The 17,334-nt window shown below is 45.8% G+C and overlaps 1 protein-coding gene across 4 annotated transcripts in view; it reads left to right on the top strand.

The window, feature by feature from the left end:
- LOC118302087 (A disintegrin and metalloproteinase with thrombospondin motifs 7) overlaps positions 1-17,189 on the top strand; it is a 60,658-nt gene extending 43,469 nt beyond the window's left edge. Inside the window, exons 18-24 of one of the 4 annotated variants that reach the window (XM_035627945.2) lie at positions 1-190; positions 1,398-3,143; positions 3,575-3,727; positions 4,516-4,689; positions 5,038-5,184; positions 6,810-6,972; positions 15,237-17,189. The exon at positions 1-190 is cut by the window's left edge and continues 24 nt beyond it. In XM_035627945.2, the coding sequence (XP_035483838.2) occupies positions 1-190; positions 1,398-3,143; positions 3,575-3,727; positions 4,516-4,689; positions 5,038-5,184; positions 6,810-6,972; positions 15,237-15,361 (2,698 nt within the window). In that variant the 3' untranslated portion in view covers positions 15,362-17,189. Of the gene's footprint in view, positions 191-1,397; positions 3,144-3,574; positions 3,728-4,515; positions 4,690-5,037; positions 5,185-6,809; positions 8,374-15,233 lie in introns of those variants that run through there. The other 3 variants (XM_035627944.2, XM_035627946.2, XM_047331456.1) reach the window with 3 other exon arrangements.
- The last annotated feature ends 145 nt before the right edge of the window (positions 17,190-17,334 follow it).

Genomic DNA, 17,334 nt, shown 5'->3' with positions numbered 1-17,334 from the left:
ATGCTCGGCGAGCTGCGGCAGCTCGGGCCTGGCTGCGAGGACGGTGCTCTGCATCCAGGCAGTGAGTGCGGAGGAGCAGAAGGCCCTGCAGCCCAGCGACTGTGAGCACATTCCCAAACCCGGGGCCCTGTCCTCCTGCAACACCGACATCCCCTGCCCGGCGGACTGGACCGCCGGCAGCTGGTCAAAGGTGAGTCCGGGCTTGAACACGAGGGTGCCTAAGTGTTCCGCCCGTCCCCAGACACCGTGCTCTTATCTTCTCGTCCCTGTGGAGTGTGTTTCTTCACTTTGGCAACGTGTCTGAAGAAAGTTCGCACCCACGTCCTTTTGTGAATATAAATTGAAGTGGTGCGCACACACACACACACACACACACACACACACACACACACACACACACACACACACACATCCTCGTTTTTTGGTTCTGTGACCGCGGCGATAACTACACAAAAGTCATTTCCTTCAAATCCGTCTGGGCTTCTCACGCGTAGAAGAGCACGTGTTTCAGAAACGCATGAATGAGCTTTTAAGATGTTTCCTTCTCCCTATTTTTTGTGTGCGCGCGTGCACAGCCCAGGAATACGAGGCTAGTGGGGATCCAGATAAAGGAAGAAAGAGAGAGGAGGGAATTCAAAGGCGCATTTACAGCTATTGCTATTGCCTGAGTTAATGATGTTCACACCGGTTTGAAATCCCTGACTCTACCTTACACTTCTCCCGCTGTGTCTCCGCACCTCATTATATTCGCCCGCGCCTCTGTGGAAGGCAAAGTTGGTTTGTTAGACGTAACGTGGCTCGGACTGAAACGGCTCCGCAACTGTCGGACATGAACCGAGAACACGGCCGACGTTCTTGACCCCAAAGGAGGAATCCTGTTGAATTTTTTTTATGTGTTCCCTAAACTTTCCAGGTTGACATTCTGTAAAATTCCTCTGAGAGGCTTGTCGTGTCGTTTAGTCCCTGAAATTTGTCCTCGCTCGACATCGTTAGGTCCAAATGTCAGTGTGAGGCCTAAAAAAAGAGCTTGACCCCTTCGTCTGCGAGGGGGCGAGTGGTAGACCAGGGGCGTGATCCAGTATTGATTGGAAGCCGCGAGCTCTCGCCTCGGCCTTTCGCCCTCTCTAATTGGCTCTACAGTTGTCGAGGCTTGCGAGGGGAATGTCTCTGCGCTGCTGCCGAGGCGTTCCGTGAATCTGGGTCACAGAGACTTTGGACAGCACCTCTCCACACTTTGGCGCGTATTGCATTTGAAAACCTGCACTGCGCTTTTTACTTTTCAACTTTCAAAATGCATTGAACTCTGCGCCTGTTAATCACAGCGGCCCGGGGGGGAACGGCGATGGAGCTCCCGATGCATGTCTGACGCGCGTTGTTCTCTCTTTTCTCTCCGGCAGTGTTCACTGACATGCGGAAGCGGCGTGCGTCGCCGCAACGTGACCTGCTCGAGAAACACGGGCGCCGACTGCGACCCCCAGAAGAAACCTCTGGCCGCCGGCGCCTGCTACGCTCAGGACTGTCCGCAGGTTGTGGACAACTTCGGCGGTGTCGACTGGTCGGGGAGCGGCTGGCCGAGCAAAGAAGTGCTCAACGAGATCAACTCCGTACCCGAGGCCAAGCCTCCCGCCAAGCACGGCCCGACCAGAGCCCAGCCGAGGACTCCTCACAAACTCAGCGACGCTGTCGAGGGAGATTTCCACTACCACAACAACATTGAAGATATCGATCAGAACAGTGTTCAGGTGGATGATTTTTACTACGACTATAACTTCATCAACTTCCATGAGGACCTGTCGGACGACTTTGAGCGCGACGGGAAGGATTCGGGGGACGGCCGCGGACTCCGTCCCCCGCGGGAGGAGCAGCCGGGCCCCAGTGTGAATGAAAAGGCCCCTGTGGAGAGTACAGCCGCTCCCACGGCTACCCGGGCCGTTACAAAGGCCCCTGCCCACACGGTGAACACGGAGGAGCCACGGGACACAAATCCGGACAACGCGAAGGACAGCGGGGAGGCAGGGACAGATTTGGACGACTTTCTTTCGGAGGATTATCTCCTGCCTGTGTCTATGACTCACTCTCCACCGATGTCTACGACTCGGCGTTCACAGACACCAAGAGAGAGACCCGGCGATGCGCGGTGGCCTGAGAACATGAGCACAGCGCCCAGTCTGACATCCACCACAAAGGAGCCTGAACAGGAAGTGACACGGGGACAATACGTGGAGGTGACCGACGGTCACTATGACTACTTCACTGAGGAGGAAACTCACACCGAGGATGCCACTGTGACGCCAAAACACGCTGCTCCCGCTCCCGGACGCCAAACAAGTATTAGCACAGTTGTTTCGACAGCAGTGGACGCTCAGGGGGAGGAGGAGGAGGAGCAACATGAAGATTACGTGTACAGTTACGACGAAGGTCCGGATGTCTCTGCGGAACGAGAAGATGTGGAGAGTCCAGAGCCTCCCGAGCCAGAAACTGTAATTCAGGTTAAGTCCGAAGACCAACTGGATGAGAGTGCTTTAGAAATACCTCAAACAGTTAGTCAACCGACACTGTTTCCAACTCCCTTCACGTCGAAGGGCTTGAACTTGGATTACGCCACTTTTGCTCCGGTGTACGCCACTGGCGAGGCTAATTCGTGGGAGACTGACCTTGACCTCGGTGCGACCTCAAGACGTCCTGCCTCTGAGAGATCCACCCCTCTCCCTGTGCTCATCCCAGGTAGCCAAGAGGCCTCTGAAGACACCACGTCATTAACCGGTACCGAGACCGTTCCTCCCACAGATCCGGAGGGAGCCGCTCGGCCCTCTCCGGCTGACCTCCTGCCAGCCGCGGTGGAGCGGACGCCTGCCTTCGCATCCCAAGCGCCACCGTGTGCTTCAGCCGATTTCGACTACAATGACGTTATCGTTCCCAGCAGCAGTATCGGGGGTCCTGCCCCTTCTCACGGGGTCCCGACGAACTCAGCCGCCCCGCCTCGACGCGGCACAACACCGGCGACGGGGGTGGAATCGGCAACACCTGCTGCGCTCCTCTCGTCCACACATCCACCTACTCTGAGGCCACCTTCCGTTCCAACATCCGCGGCCTCCACGCAAGCCACCACCGCCGCCTCCTGGGTCGCCGGCAACTGGAGCGCTGTGAGTCTCGCTTTAATCCACACTCACTCTGACACCCCAGCACGCGTCTTCACTGTTTCTTGTGTCGCATCTGCTTTTATCATGCAGGCACACGTTTTTAACTGAATTCCCCCGGAGACACAATTTGCCCCCCCGAGATAATGCAAACTCTTGTTTGTCCATTTAATGTGATGACATATTAATTTATTTTTTAAATGCGGCACATTTGAAAAGGCGGTTCCGTCTGCCCACACCCCTGCTGTGTTGGGCCAAATCATTTAAAGAATTTGCATTCATTTGCATGTCATGAAAATGCTTAAAGCCGGACCGCAGGATTTTACATCATTTGCATTTCTTTTTTGCCAGTGAGGCTTATTGTTCATGCTGTTGAGCTGTTTGTGCATCCATACCTCAGTTTGTGAAGTTTAAGTGGCGCTCTGCTGTCGCTGCAGTGTTCCACCAGCTGTGGCCTCGGTGCTATCTGGAGAACCTTGGACTGTAGTACCGGCTCCGACGCTGACTGCGATCCGGCCAAGCGGCCTGCGCCCGCCCAGCGGTGCTACCTGCGCCCCTGCTCCACATGGAAACTCGGGGAATGGAGTAAGGTGAGAAGACTACTACCGAAACACTTTCATGATTTCTTCATTGTTATACTGTTGTTGTTTTTTTTTTTGTTTTTTTTTTGGGGGGGGGGGGGGGGTTGTTTACACATTTTTACCGTTAAAAACAATTGTTTTTTTTAAATCCTATTATGACATTTTTGTATTAATGTCTTGAGACGCTCTGCAGCCTGGCGACAATATCGATCGGTCCAAGAACTTCCGTCAAAGGCACTGGCACGAAATTTGGCACAGACTGTCTGTCGTGGTCCGCAGAGGATGAACCCCTTAATGAGTGTGGCGATCCCCTGACTCTATCTCGTACCAACAGGATGTCGGCACTGTGTGGATTTGAGTGAAGTGGATTGTTAGATGACTGTCACACATTCTTCTAACTTTAATGATCGAAGCATGACTGTAGATTCTTCGTAAATACTCGGGGGGGAAAAAAACACTCACATCTTCCCAGATTCTTTGTGCGACAGCGAGAAGGATTCCTTTTCGTAAATTCTACGAGTATCAGTCTTTGAAGGCTTCAGTCGGTCAGAAGTGCAGTAAGTCCGAGGCATCCGAAAGTGCTTGTTTGGCCTCGAAGACGTGTTACTCCTCATCCGCCGCGTACTGTGAAGCTTCTTCCGGCTCGGTGCAGCTTCTCACTTGAGTGTTGAGGCGTATTTCAACCTCACAGCGAACGCCCGTCACCTTCGACTCACTACTCCGGGTCACTTACCAGCTCCAGCAGCGCAAGCAGTTTTTAATGACAGTCATGTCATGTCGTGTTATTTCCCCCCCAGTGCTCTAAGAATTGTGAAGGCGGCATCCAATCACGCGAGGTCCAGTGTTTCGACATGCGGGATCAGAGACCCCTGCGACCTTTCCACTGCCGGGCCATGTCCTCCAGGCCCCAAACCCAAATACCCTGTAACCTTCAGCCGTGTCTCGACTGGTACACCTCCTCCTGGGGTCAGGTGAGCAGCACGAGGGAAGTGACGAGAGATGTTATGGAGGAGTACTCTGGATAGAAGATAAAGAAGGGTAGCATTGGAATTTGTATCTAAAAAAATTAGGTCGACGATAAAACCTGCTCTTGAGTTAATATACCCACATTCAATTTTAGTTATATTATATACCTTTTTTTTTGAAAGCATACAATACAGTTCATTGTGTTTTCAATAGGATTTTGAGTGCACTTCTTCCTACGCTCCTGCTGTATTTATTTGGTGTGTCCATCTTCTGGGGCTGATGCCTTTGTTTTGGTGGGAGGTTCTGAGTTTTGTGTGTGTGTGTGTGTGCGTGGGTGCGTGCGTGCTGTCCAGTGCTCTGAGGTGTGTGGAGGAGGTGAGCAGCAGCGCATAGTCACATGTCCGGAGGAGGATCGATGTGACTGGGACATTCAGCCCAGCAACATCAAGTCGTGTAACAGCCAGCCTTGTGCTCAGTGGCTGACTGGATCATGGGGACAGGTACAAAACACACACACACACACACACACACACACACAGAGAGAGACACACACACACACACACACACAGTGAGACACACACACACAGAGACACACTCAGACTGCTCAAGTCTGTTCAAAAAAACGTCCAACAAATCTATAAAGTAATTCAAACTGTCTATATCATTATTTATTTTCTAAATACTTTTCAGCCTCAGTAGTTATTACTGTGTGTGTAGAAAGATGAGATCAATATGTCTGTGCGCTTGAAAGCGGCACCAAAAACATTACACACACATTTCAAAGGTCTTCATATTAGTTCAACCACAGAAACCAACAAGACATTTATAGATTACTGAATCATTGTTTTCCTGGTGCATAACCTGATGTAATGTGGCTGAAAGGGGTTTTACTCCTAATGCTTTAGAAAAGGACATAATGAACAAAGAGAATTGTATTGACTGGATCCAGAACAGCCAGAGAAAATACAGTTCTTCGAAAACCTCTCGGATTGTACAGTGTATTTTCACTGGAGTATTTTTTTTTTTTTTTACTGCATTTCTTTTGGAGACCTAACCTAGAACAACTGAACAGCACTTCAAACCCAGAGGACAGACGTTGCTCGACATACTGTAGCTGTAAAATAAAATGTACGTTTTCTTACATGATGTTTTGAAAAGGTGCTCAGTGACGTATAGAGAAATGTATTGACTGTACGATTTAAATATCCACTTTTTTTCCATTGTGTAAGGCAAAGCAATTTTATTTGTGTAGCACATTTCAACAACAAGGCAATTCAAAGTGCTTTACATAAAACATTAAAAGCATTGGGAAGAAACGCATATCGAATCACATTGAAGTACAATAATTAAAAAGAGAAAATGAACGAAAATCATGTCAAAGTAGAATAAGACGGGTGATAAAAGTTACAGTGCAGGACAAGCAAGGCATAGATAGTTTATTCACTGAAAGGCAGCGGCAAACAGAAATATGTCTTCAGACTTGATTTAAAAGAACTGAGAGTTGGTTCCAGATCTGTGGAGCATAGAAACTGAACGCTGCCTCTCCGTGTTTAGTTCTGACTCTGGGGACAGAGAGCAGACAGAGAGCAGACGACCTCAGAGGTCTGGATGGTTCGTAGCAAAGCAGACGATCAGAAAATGTATTTTGGCCCTAAACCGTTCAGTGCTTTGTAAACCAACAGTCGTATTGTGAAGTCAACTCTTTGACAAACAGGAAGCCAGTGTAAAGATCCGAGGACGGGAGCAGTCCACGTGATCACTTGGTCAACACACCATCAAACAATCACGACCGGTGTCTGAACTTCAGGCCTTTCCACAAAGGAAAGTTCTTTTTAATTCTCTGTCGTCTCTTTTGAATCATTTAATCCTTTAACCGAAATCTTTTTTACATTTTTTTAAATCCTTTAACCACATCAGCAGTGGCAAAACATCCGGAAGAGTCTAAACATCTTTCATCTTTGATCAGGCGAAAAAAACATGTCCACAGCAGCGACTGAATGAATGGAATCACTGGCACAGCGTGAGCAACCGTCCGTCTCTGGTTTGATAAAGGATAAATATATATATATATATATATATATATATATATATATGTATTTATTTTTACATAAAACTCTCTCTGCAGTGTTCAGCTTCCTGCGGCGGCGGAGTGCAGCATCGCCTCATCAAATGTGTCGACACGACGCCCGAGGCGGACGCAGAAGTGGATCAGGCTCATTGTGACCACGAGCCGCGGCCTGAGAGCACCGACACGTGTAACCTACAGGCGTGTGAGAGCGCCCCCTCTGGTGAGTACCCCGAACTGCAGACAAAACCATCACTACTGTTGTATGTGACAGCAGTTTGTGTAGTAGCATTTCATATTTTTATATTTTTGCTGCCGTCAACATCACACCTCGGCGAACACGGATGTGCCGGTGAATACGCAGTGTTGCGAGTCGGCACGACAGACTTTTGTCTCTCGTTCCACACACGGCGGCTGGAGCTCAATTCACAGGTTTAAATCCAGAACATTTGCTGAATAACTGTTTTTTATTTGACTGCAGCCACAAGGCTATTGCATTGCATAATGTACAGTATGTGACACAACCAGCCGACTTGCTGTGTCCGTGTCGTGTACGTCTTAGCAGCAACACACCATTGCAAACATTATTATGACTATGATATTCCATTTCTGCCAATTAGGACATTCCGGCTCGTACTCATCTTTTTCGTAACTTTCATACTTTGAGTACTCTTCATGCTCCTTCAGCTTCTTCATCTAAAATCCAAAATAGACCACTCAAAGTGCTTTACAGGAATGTCACGCACATTCATACACTAGTGGAAGAGCCGGGTTAAGTGTCGTGCCCAAGGGGCACATCGGCGTGCGGACCGGCGGAAGCTGGGAAAGGTCGGTGCACCAACGACTCTTCCTCTACCTCCTGAGCCACAGCAGGTCGCTTTCCTTTTAAGGTTAGAAAACAAAACCAAGTCACGGTATGTAACGAATCCACATGGATACATGAGGACGGAAACAGAGGACAAATCCACGTCTCATTTCTTTCATCAAACTTGAAAATGTCTCGAGGGTTCTGAGGTGACGCATATCGGACTCAGGAGGATAGATTCAATGTTGTTTCAGTGCTTCATCTGTTTGTGGTCGCAGATGCTGTTTGACCAGCTCTCCCTCTGATGATGCAACATCACAAGACGAGCGGAAAGGCTGACCACGCTCGCCTCAAAGCTCCTCTTTGTTGAGCGGGCACGCGGAAGATCTCAAACAGGACATTGGTAATCAAAGGAGCTATTCACACCAGTGGATTACGGCGCAGTGCATCTTCCCAACGCATCGTTTGCGATTCCTTGACTGAGTTAGACTCTGTCACACATAAAGCTCCAAACTCTCATTTGTCTAACTGCGGCAGATAGAAATGTATATCTGCCTTTGATGTGCATGTCTCTTTGAGGATGACGACAGGCCCCAGATTTTAGCAGCGGCGGTGTTATTTTTGCTCCCGTCAATGTTTGAAGGGTTTTCTGCAGAGAAGGTGTGGGTTGTGGCTTTCATCCCTTCTTCCCCTCCTCACTTTCATAAAGCCAAAAGAAACGACATAATCTCCAGGAATATGAATCGCTCTTGCAGCTCATTTTATTTTCGAGCCCTCTGCAGTTAGACACACATTGTTTTCACTTTTTCATTCACCTTTCTGATGTTGGCCTCAGTGGCATATCCTTTATATATATATATATATATATATATATATATATATATATATATATCTGAGATGAAATCTCGGAGTTCCTCGGAGAACAGCCTGTTACAGACTGAACTGACATTTTGAAGGCCCACAAGGTATTAAAGTGTTATTGCAAATATTTGAAGCGTATGATATTACGACAGCAACCAGCTGTCCGTGTGAGCGCCGCGTGTGACCCCGTCATCTCAGTTCAGCTTCAACGAGGCAATCAGATGGTTGCATATGTTTGGGGTTTTTTTCTTCCAGGTTGTCAATTTTGTGTCATAACATGCACAAACTGTGGAATACGTAATCAGCCCTGAAAAACAGAGGTAAAACCTTCAGCAACATTATGGTCGGAACCAAAGCAATTTTAGCTTTTGATTCTGACAATAGAGATGTCAGAACAATATTGTAATATTGTGAAGCCCCATGAGGGCTTCACAATATTACAATATATTTAAACACATATTATACTTCCTACGCGAGAAGGTCTGAAACGAAATGCATGACAAATTCCCATTTTGACTCTTGCACAATTCCCAGTGGTAAATACAAGATAAAAGGAAACCGGCTGATTGAATCCAGAAGACAAAATATGATTAAACAATCAGTTTAAATTTAGGAAAACGAATTTCAGATATTGTGACGCTCAGCGATAATCACCTAATATCAGGGCTTTTGGAAACAGAACAGAAGTATAAAAAGCTCAGCAGGGAGTGTGATGCTGCCTCATACTTCTCTTCTACTTTCTCAAAAAGTGTATATAATATATATAGTAATAAAATGTCGTCCATCATATTGGAATTGCACGGTGATTCTTCTCAAATGTGGCGGATTATTACCCAGAGCGCCGCAATAGCTGCTCGAGCACATAGTCCGATTTTGCTCATTTAAAATTTTAAAATCTAGAATTATGCAGTTAGGCGAGTTTGCAGTCAAAAATCCAAAAATTGGAAACAGGTTGAAAGCATAAAATATTAGCGAGGTACTGAGACGTGTATTTGTTTCACCGACAACAACTATTCAGACTTTTCAAGTTGCACGTGTAAAACTCGAGCCTCCCCGTCCGATCTCGTGCGTATCGCTCCACATCGCCGCTGACAGAAACTCAGAGATTCCCTGTTCCCGCACTGATCCGAAGAGTGAGCCCGACTGTAAATGGGGACGCAGACCAGTAAGCTGTCTCGTAAGAGTCGCCGGAGACCAGACGTGATGGGAATGTTGAGTGAAGGAGCAGAAGGTAATCGTATCCAATTGCACGGAGAACCTTCTCGCGTGCGGGTGTGTGATGAAGGCCGTCAACTGCACTTTTGATTGTTTTCATTATACCCAGTGGCGGACAAGTACATATACTCAAGGACTGTACTTTAGTACAGTTTTTGAGACTCAACTACATTTCTTCGAAGGCCGGCCTTGTGAGATTTGCGTTGGAGTCAGCAGATGATTTATTTCTTTCTTCAAAAAATGCAAAACTCCATAAACTGTGTTAATGTAGTTCTGCGTGTATCTTGATTGTCTAAGTGGTGTTGCCACTTTGAATACTTAAGTATTTTTAAAAAGCAAGTACTCCTGTACTTTAACTCAAGTGATAATTTGACTCAGCAACTTTCACTTTTACTGGAGTAACATTTGACCAGGAGTATCTATACTTTTACTCAAGTAATGGAGTTGTGTACTTTGTTCACCGCTGATTATACCTCATCATAAACGTCTGTAATCGGACCATGCAATGGGGAAGAAGAAGTCAGATCGGACTTTGACAACACTTCATGTGACATTTAATGAAGGTCACGTTACAATATAACATGATTATATGATGTCATAATAAGATATGCACCAGTCTAATCCATGGTCGGTAATAGAGCTGCAACAGTTAATCGATTAGTATTCGACTAATAAATTAATCTCCAATCATTTTGATAATTGATTAATCGGTTCAAGTAGTTTTTATGGGGGGGAAAGTCCAAATTCGATGATTTCAGCTTCATTAAAACATGATCTTGGGATTTGGGAAACACAATCGTAATTTTTCACCATTTTATGACATTTCAAACAACTAATCGATTAATCGAGAAAAATGAACAGATTACAGACAACAGATTAATCTCTCCATTTATTTATCTCTGGAACTGTTTGGACACAGAAGCTACAAGTAGATGAACTGTGACTTTCATTCGAGCCGTGTGAGACCAGGTGTGCAGCCGCGCGAAGCCGGGACAGATTTTTTCAATGCTGTCTGCCGAACAACACATCTTGGCTGACAAGTCATTAATATCCCGCCACGAAGTCCAGGTTGGTTTTTCTCGGCAGCAGGAGTTGATGCGAGGTCATGCTTCCACATGGACTACTGTGCATGTGTTTGTGAGGGATGGGATAGCAAAAAAGAAAAGAGGGGAAAAAAAACCCACGCAAGGATAACAATTCACATCAGAGATCTTTTCTCCTTTCGGTTTTATCAATCGAGCTCTTTTTAGTGCTCACTCCGCGACACGTCCCTGCCTTTAACCTCTGAACTCCCTGATCCTGACCTCTGACCCTTGGAAAATGATTTCAACCGGTGCTAAGGTTTAACTCCTTCGGTCAGGGTCGACCAGCTCATTTGAACCCACCACCTGCTGTCAGATGTGGCTTGTACAGAGTTTGCCAATCCAAACACAGTTCTGCAGGGAAAAAAACACTTGATCCTAACACGATATTGATTTCATTATGACACTTGCAATTTGAATCCGTTTCGTCTACTTCCCAGAAATACTTAGGATGTCGGCCACGTACGCTCTGGATCACAAATCGAGCTGAAAGTAAAAAAAAAATAGGAGAAAAGATCCGCACGCAGTGACAATAACTCCTACCAGAGATTGAAGAATCTGAAATGAAATGTTGCTCAAATCGGCGTGTGTACACGCGTCCAAGTGTAACCCACTTCACCCTGGCGGACCCACGCACCCTCGCAGAAGTATGACACCAGCCGTAGGCGGAGGGGCAGAATGGAAGAAGGTCGATTGGAAAGCGTGGGCTGGATTCAGTGCGAGGGTCAGTCGACAGCAGTGGGTCAGAGGCCGAGAAGCGGCGTAGTGTTTGGTTGTAAGCGTGTGGAGCGTTCAGATGAGAGGAGGTGATGCAGTCACTCATGGTTATGGCTTGGTTTCATAGCGCGTGTCAAAAGTTTCCAAAAAAAATCTCTTTTTAAAATGATTCACTCTGGATGAGACACTTAAACGTTTTCCAAATCTTGAATCAGTTACATTTTTATTTCCAAGTACTAAAAATACACTGGAGTTAAATGTTCTGCGGTTCTGTTGTTTATTGGATCATCCACGTAGGAGTTCCCAGCCCATGTGGACTGTAAAGGACACATTATGCTTTGCATGTCTGCTTATGCTTCGCTTGTGCGTGTACAACCAATCACGTTGCGATCTCCTAGCTGGCTGTGGCTCAAGAACACGGCCTCAACCGTATGGCTCTGACACTTCCTAAGTGCGCTGGAAGCAGCTGACCAATCGCAACAGAGTTGGCCAGCTGGCCAATCACAGCAGGCTGGGCTTCTTTTGGAGGCCTTAAAGACACAGAAAAACCAAGTGTTTCGGACAGAGGCTGGACAGAGGAGCTGCGGGAACAGACAGTACGAGGAAACCGATGTGTTTACCTAACATTAGAGCATGTGAACCTTTTCAAGTAATAACCCACGTTAAAATGATGAACCTGAATATGAGCGTAATATGTCTCCTTTAAAGTAAATTTAAAGACATCTCTCATCATGATCTGACAACTGTTTCAGAGTCTCCTCCACACCACGAGAATGATTTTTTAAGTAGAAGTTGTTTTTTTCTCAAACCTCATAGATAGTCAGTCCAGATTATTGATATCAGAAATCTAACAACAACGTGCCAACAATGTGTGTGGGATAATAATTAAAGAAAGTTCTTGAAGTCAAGAGAGCGAGGTCATGTGGGCTCACCTCCCTTTTTCATCCGCAGATTGCCAGCGTGTCCCCGTCAAGGGCGGAATATTTTCACTTTCACAAGAGAATTTCGAAGGCGGGAGCAAAAGGTCTAAGCATTTATCCAGCCGCTCTCCGAAATAATGATTGGATTAGGCGGAGCTGAAAGAGATGTTAAAACGTCAAACTCGCTGATAGAGCAGGTATATTTTCACCTCATTCACCCAGAGATCCCAGCCTTAGACCATATTCAATATCTGTATTGCAATGCATCAAATAAACGATGTGAAATGGGTCGGCTGTGCTGATGACACCAGAGAGAATTATTTCCCGGATCCGCAGCTCCGCTCAGATTTGTGGAGCTCGATGAAGAGTTTCCGCTCGTTGTTCAGCCGTCCGGCCTGCAGCTTTTGTGTCGTGTGAAAAGCTTTCATTCAATTCTGAAACTGTCAGGAAAAAATGTTGTTTATATATATATATATATATATATATATAGTAACCTTTTACACAACGTGCGTATGAGCCGCCTCTCCGATGCTTTTCATTCCCTCTGGAGGGGGTCAAGAGATCAACGGAACTCAAGGAGACTTAATGTTCGGACACAAACATGACGGCAGATCAATAGATAATGTTGCTATGTATTCATAACCAAAAAATAAAAACCTGTCGATCACAGATGTAAGTAATTTAAACACATATTCACCGTTTATTCATCAGTGAGTGTCGGTGCATAAAATCTCTCATGTCATTTATTGACCTAAAACAGGTTTTATTTTATTACTTTTACATAAAATTATGAATTCTGTGTGTTTGTTTTTTTTCCCCAATACAATGGTCATATAGAGATAATATTCCATTATGGTCAAGCTGGTCATTTCCATTCCAAACGGGCTGTCGTGATGCTGTGCTTGACCTCCCGTGACCTTTGAGCGGAAGGCCACTTCCACTCATGACACTGGTTCATACAGGGTGAAGAGGGACGGAGGAGCCATAATTGGATTTTGTTTTTTCTTCTCCTCTTTCGTTTTTTTGTTACCCGCCACGATGTCTGCTCGTTTTTCTCAAACAGTGAAAGAAAAATCACATTGCTGCAGAACTCACACGTCCCCTTTGTCCCCGACCGCTGTTTGCTGTTCAGTCAGGCGCTCTGATGCTGAGTCCCACATCTCCAGTGGAGGGGAGACGAGAAGCACGCAGGGAGCGCTGCGTGTTGAGTTGAGGCACCCGAGCTTCCCGTTCATACATGATTGTCATCACGTCCCGCCCCCTTCGCGCTCCAACCCAGACGCTGATGTTCTCGTCGGCGTGAACTCGTCTCACAGTCCCCCGAGTTCATCATATGCGAACGAAAAACCTCTTTGAAAACAGCCTTAGAGTCACATCAAGACAGTAACAGAACTCAAAACAGGATCATCCACATTAACATTAAAGCCAAGAAAAGCAGATTTACCGTATTTTTTTTTTAAATTCCATTAAAAATAGCTGTTTTAGTTTACATTTCTTTTCATACCTCTCCTAGAATATGAGATGAAACCTGATTATCACGTCACAGTAAATCTGTGCACACTGTGATGACCCCGATGAGTGAGACACAACTTCATTTGAATCATTTGTAAAATCTGCACATTGCAGCAGATTTATAACTGACCTGCAAACCTCCGACTGCCTGTGAAAGCCATCAGCCGCCGCCTCCGCCTCTTTGGACCGTCGACCTTATTCTCCTGCACTGAGATTCCCGCTGGAACGCGTGGGCTTCTGTCTCTTTTTATTTCCGGATGTACTCAAGCGTTAGTCTTTGACAGTGCTCTCGCCCTCCAACGCAGCAGACACTTTGACGAGTTGTCCTTTTTCCACCGTGTTCATTTAATGCACATTTGCTGGAAAGTGCCTGAAAGACCAGCAACGACTGTACACATCTGCATGAGGAGAAGTGTCTTTTCTTCTCGTATTGATTATCGTCTGTCTTTAGGAAGACTTCCCGCTGGAAAGCTCAAAGACGGAAGAGTACAACCGGATAAGAACTCAATGCATGGTGTAAACCACCCTGTAGGAATCATGCCACCACCTATATGCCTTCATGTTGAAGGCATGAATTTCCAATCCCGTTCTTTAACATTACCAGATGGGGTAATCTTAATAATTACTATAATAATAATAGTAATTTTTGTGGGGGGTTTTTACATTTTCACCAATTGAATGAGTCATGGATCTTGATGGGGGGGAAATCAATCAATTCATTAAGGGGGCTGATATCTATGAGCGTGAGCAATTTGGTGCAGATGCAAATTAAAATCAGCGTCTAAGGAATTAGAGATGTGCTTTCATACGGGGACTGTCGTAGCACCATCCTTGTGTGGATGCTTTCATTGTTTATTCTTTCCATATCGGCTGCCAAGACTCAACATACCGTGACGCACTTGATAGATTAAATTCACACGTAGCCTCCGCAGTTAATGTAATAATAAATAATACCGTACTGCTACAAAGGTAGTGATTCACCAACCAGACTTTGTCTTTCTCAGTCTGATATCTCACCTGCTCTCTATTCCCCCCCCCACAAAATTTTAAATTCATGTACTTCACTGCACAGAACTTATTGGAAACATTTGTACGTGGGGGTTACAGGAGACCAGGGGGTGCAGCCTTGCTTAAAACTGAGCTTTTGGTCTTTTCTTACTAGACAGAAGTAACTGAAAGTGGAAAGAATGAATAAAAACATCAACAAAGAGACTCGGAAAATGACAACATGGCAGTAAAGACGGCACTAAATAATATGAATACAAAACGGACAGTCGGCTGCATATGATCAGAATAACGTCTGTATTTCACCTGTACATGTAACCCCTCCCTCCCTCTCTCTCTCTCTCCCCGTCTCTCGTCTCCCACACAGCAGCGGTTTGTCTCCGCGACCGGCTGACGTCCCGTTTCTGCCAGACCCTCCGCTCGCTCGGCCGTTGCCACTTGGCCAACGTGCGGGCACAATGCTGCAGAACCTGCGGCCCGCGCTCCCGCCGCTGAGGTGCCGACATGGTGCCAACCACTCGCAGGCGCCTCGTCGTGGAGAGGAACACTGATTGGTTGAGCCACTGAGCGGCGGAACATCATGTAAATCATCATTTTAAAGTCAACAATTTCTTCACCACTACGGACTGATCATGAAGCAGTCCCCCTCCAAACGTCTGCATCTTTGTGCCGGGGGGATTATTATTATGACCTCATACAGGGCTGAAAGCTACTGGGGAATATAACTAAGCCTTTCTCTTAGCGAAACAACGAGAATGTAAACGTTTGTTTGCACTTTTATATTATTATTATTATTATTATTATTATTATTATTATACTGTGTGACCGGAATGACATTTTATGAATCAAAATTGTGGTGCTACGTGAAATCGGAAGGGTCTCCTGTCAATGTAGCCTACCAATGTGGTTTATCTACATTATTACGCATGTAGATAAACCACTCGTTAACCTTTGATTGTTGGTACAACGCTTTCATTTCATTGACGGAGGCAGAAACTGTACAGATCGAAACGGACGGCAGGTATAAAAAAATGTTCCCACTGTGCTTTTTTGCGTGTTATGTGGTACAAGATTAATGAAGCTAAAAAAATAAGTGGCACATAAAGGCCTCGTGTGGTATCCGTAAACAACTGAGCGTTGGCTAAGCCCTGCCCCCCCCCCCCCCCCCGCTCGGCTGTTATTGGACAGTTCCTGCCTGGTGGAGCGGGTTTCAGCAAATGGTCAGTTCACACCTCTAATGTCCACAGCAGCTTTTTTTCTTTTTTTAAATCCTTTGTTTTTTGTTGTTTTTTAGGGCAGTTGAATCAGTTACAGTTGTGTGGTGCCACTCCTTAGCTTTACCGCGCACATTTAAAAAAAAAAAAAAAATTGAAGTCACAAGGTGAGATGTAAATGTAAAAAGATGCAGCAAAATTCTTGGTGCTAGAAGCCACACGGGCTCCGGACGATTTGGGTCAGGTATTGGCAGGCCCAGTGCCTTTTCTACTTGAATATTGGATCATTTGATGTGTTTTTTAATGACCACTTGATTGAAATTGGGTTAAATTCCGTATTTCAGAATAAATGCTTTGGGGTTTTTTTTCAAAGGCAATTAGGAGTTATTAAAAGGAAGAATGTCAGTGTCATGTCACATTGGGTTTATTAACATGAACTAAGGCATTGGGTAGCCTGGTTACTGTACAGAGGGGGTTTTAGCAGCCGTTATCTTCTTGTCTGAGAGCAACTAAATACCTGACACCCCTCACTCCGTCATCTTCTGTGCTCGTCCCTGCATTCAGAAAAAGAAAAAGAAATAGAGAGATCTTTTTGACACTGACACACACTGTGTAGGCAGCAATTTTGTCTTTTCAGCCGGAATTGAAAAGACAGACTCCGTCGGTGTTGCGGAAGCCCAGGCAGCAGCGGCGGCAGCACCATCATATTCTCCTGTGATTCTTCTGTAGTCTTTTTGTTGTGTTGGGAAAAGAAATATCTATAATTCTGTGAGGAAAAAGAAGGGGGGGGGGGGGGGAGTGTTGAGTTACAGGGCGAGTTATTGTTCTGTCCGATCTCAGACATCACAAAACCTCTTTGTTGACGAGCGTACAGTACAGTGTGTTGTCGTCAGGCAGCCGCAGACACCTATAGACTGTACAGGAAGATGGACAACGTGTCTCCGACATTTGCCACGTCGACCGTCTTTGTATCTTTGCATACGGACTATAACACGAGTCAAATTACAGTTTGCAGTGTCGCCACATCTCAGAAGTCACACACAAGTGATTATTATTCGATGATGCATTGCTGTGATTTACCTTCGTTGTATATTAAAGGTCAAATATAACCACCGTGTCTATTATGTTTATGTAAAGGGCTATTATTCGGTTTGTTTTTTGGGGAATTTGTTTCAAGGTGAAATTGTCCTTTGAAGTTATCTGCGAAGAGGCAATGTAAGTAATGTTCAAAAATTGTTATCTCAGAACTACAAC

The sequence above is a fragment of the Scophthalmus maximus genome, chromosome 4, assembly GCF_022379125.1.
Source record: "Scophthalmus maximus strain ysfricsl-2021 chromosome 4, ASM2237912v1, whole genome shotgun sequence".
NCBI lineage: Eukaryota > Metazoa > Chordata > Actinopteri > Pleuronectiformes > Scophthalmidae > Scophthalmus > Scophthalmus maximus.
Note: the sequence above shows the minus strand (reverse complement) of the source record. Positions and strands in the feature narration are given on the sequence as shown.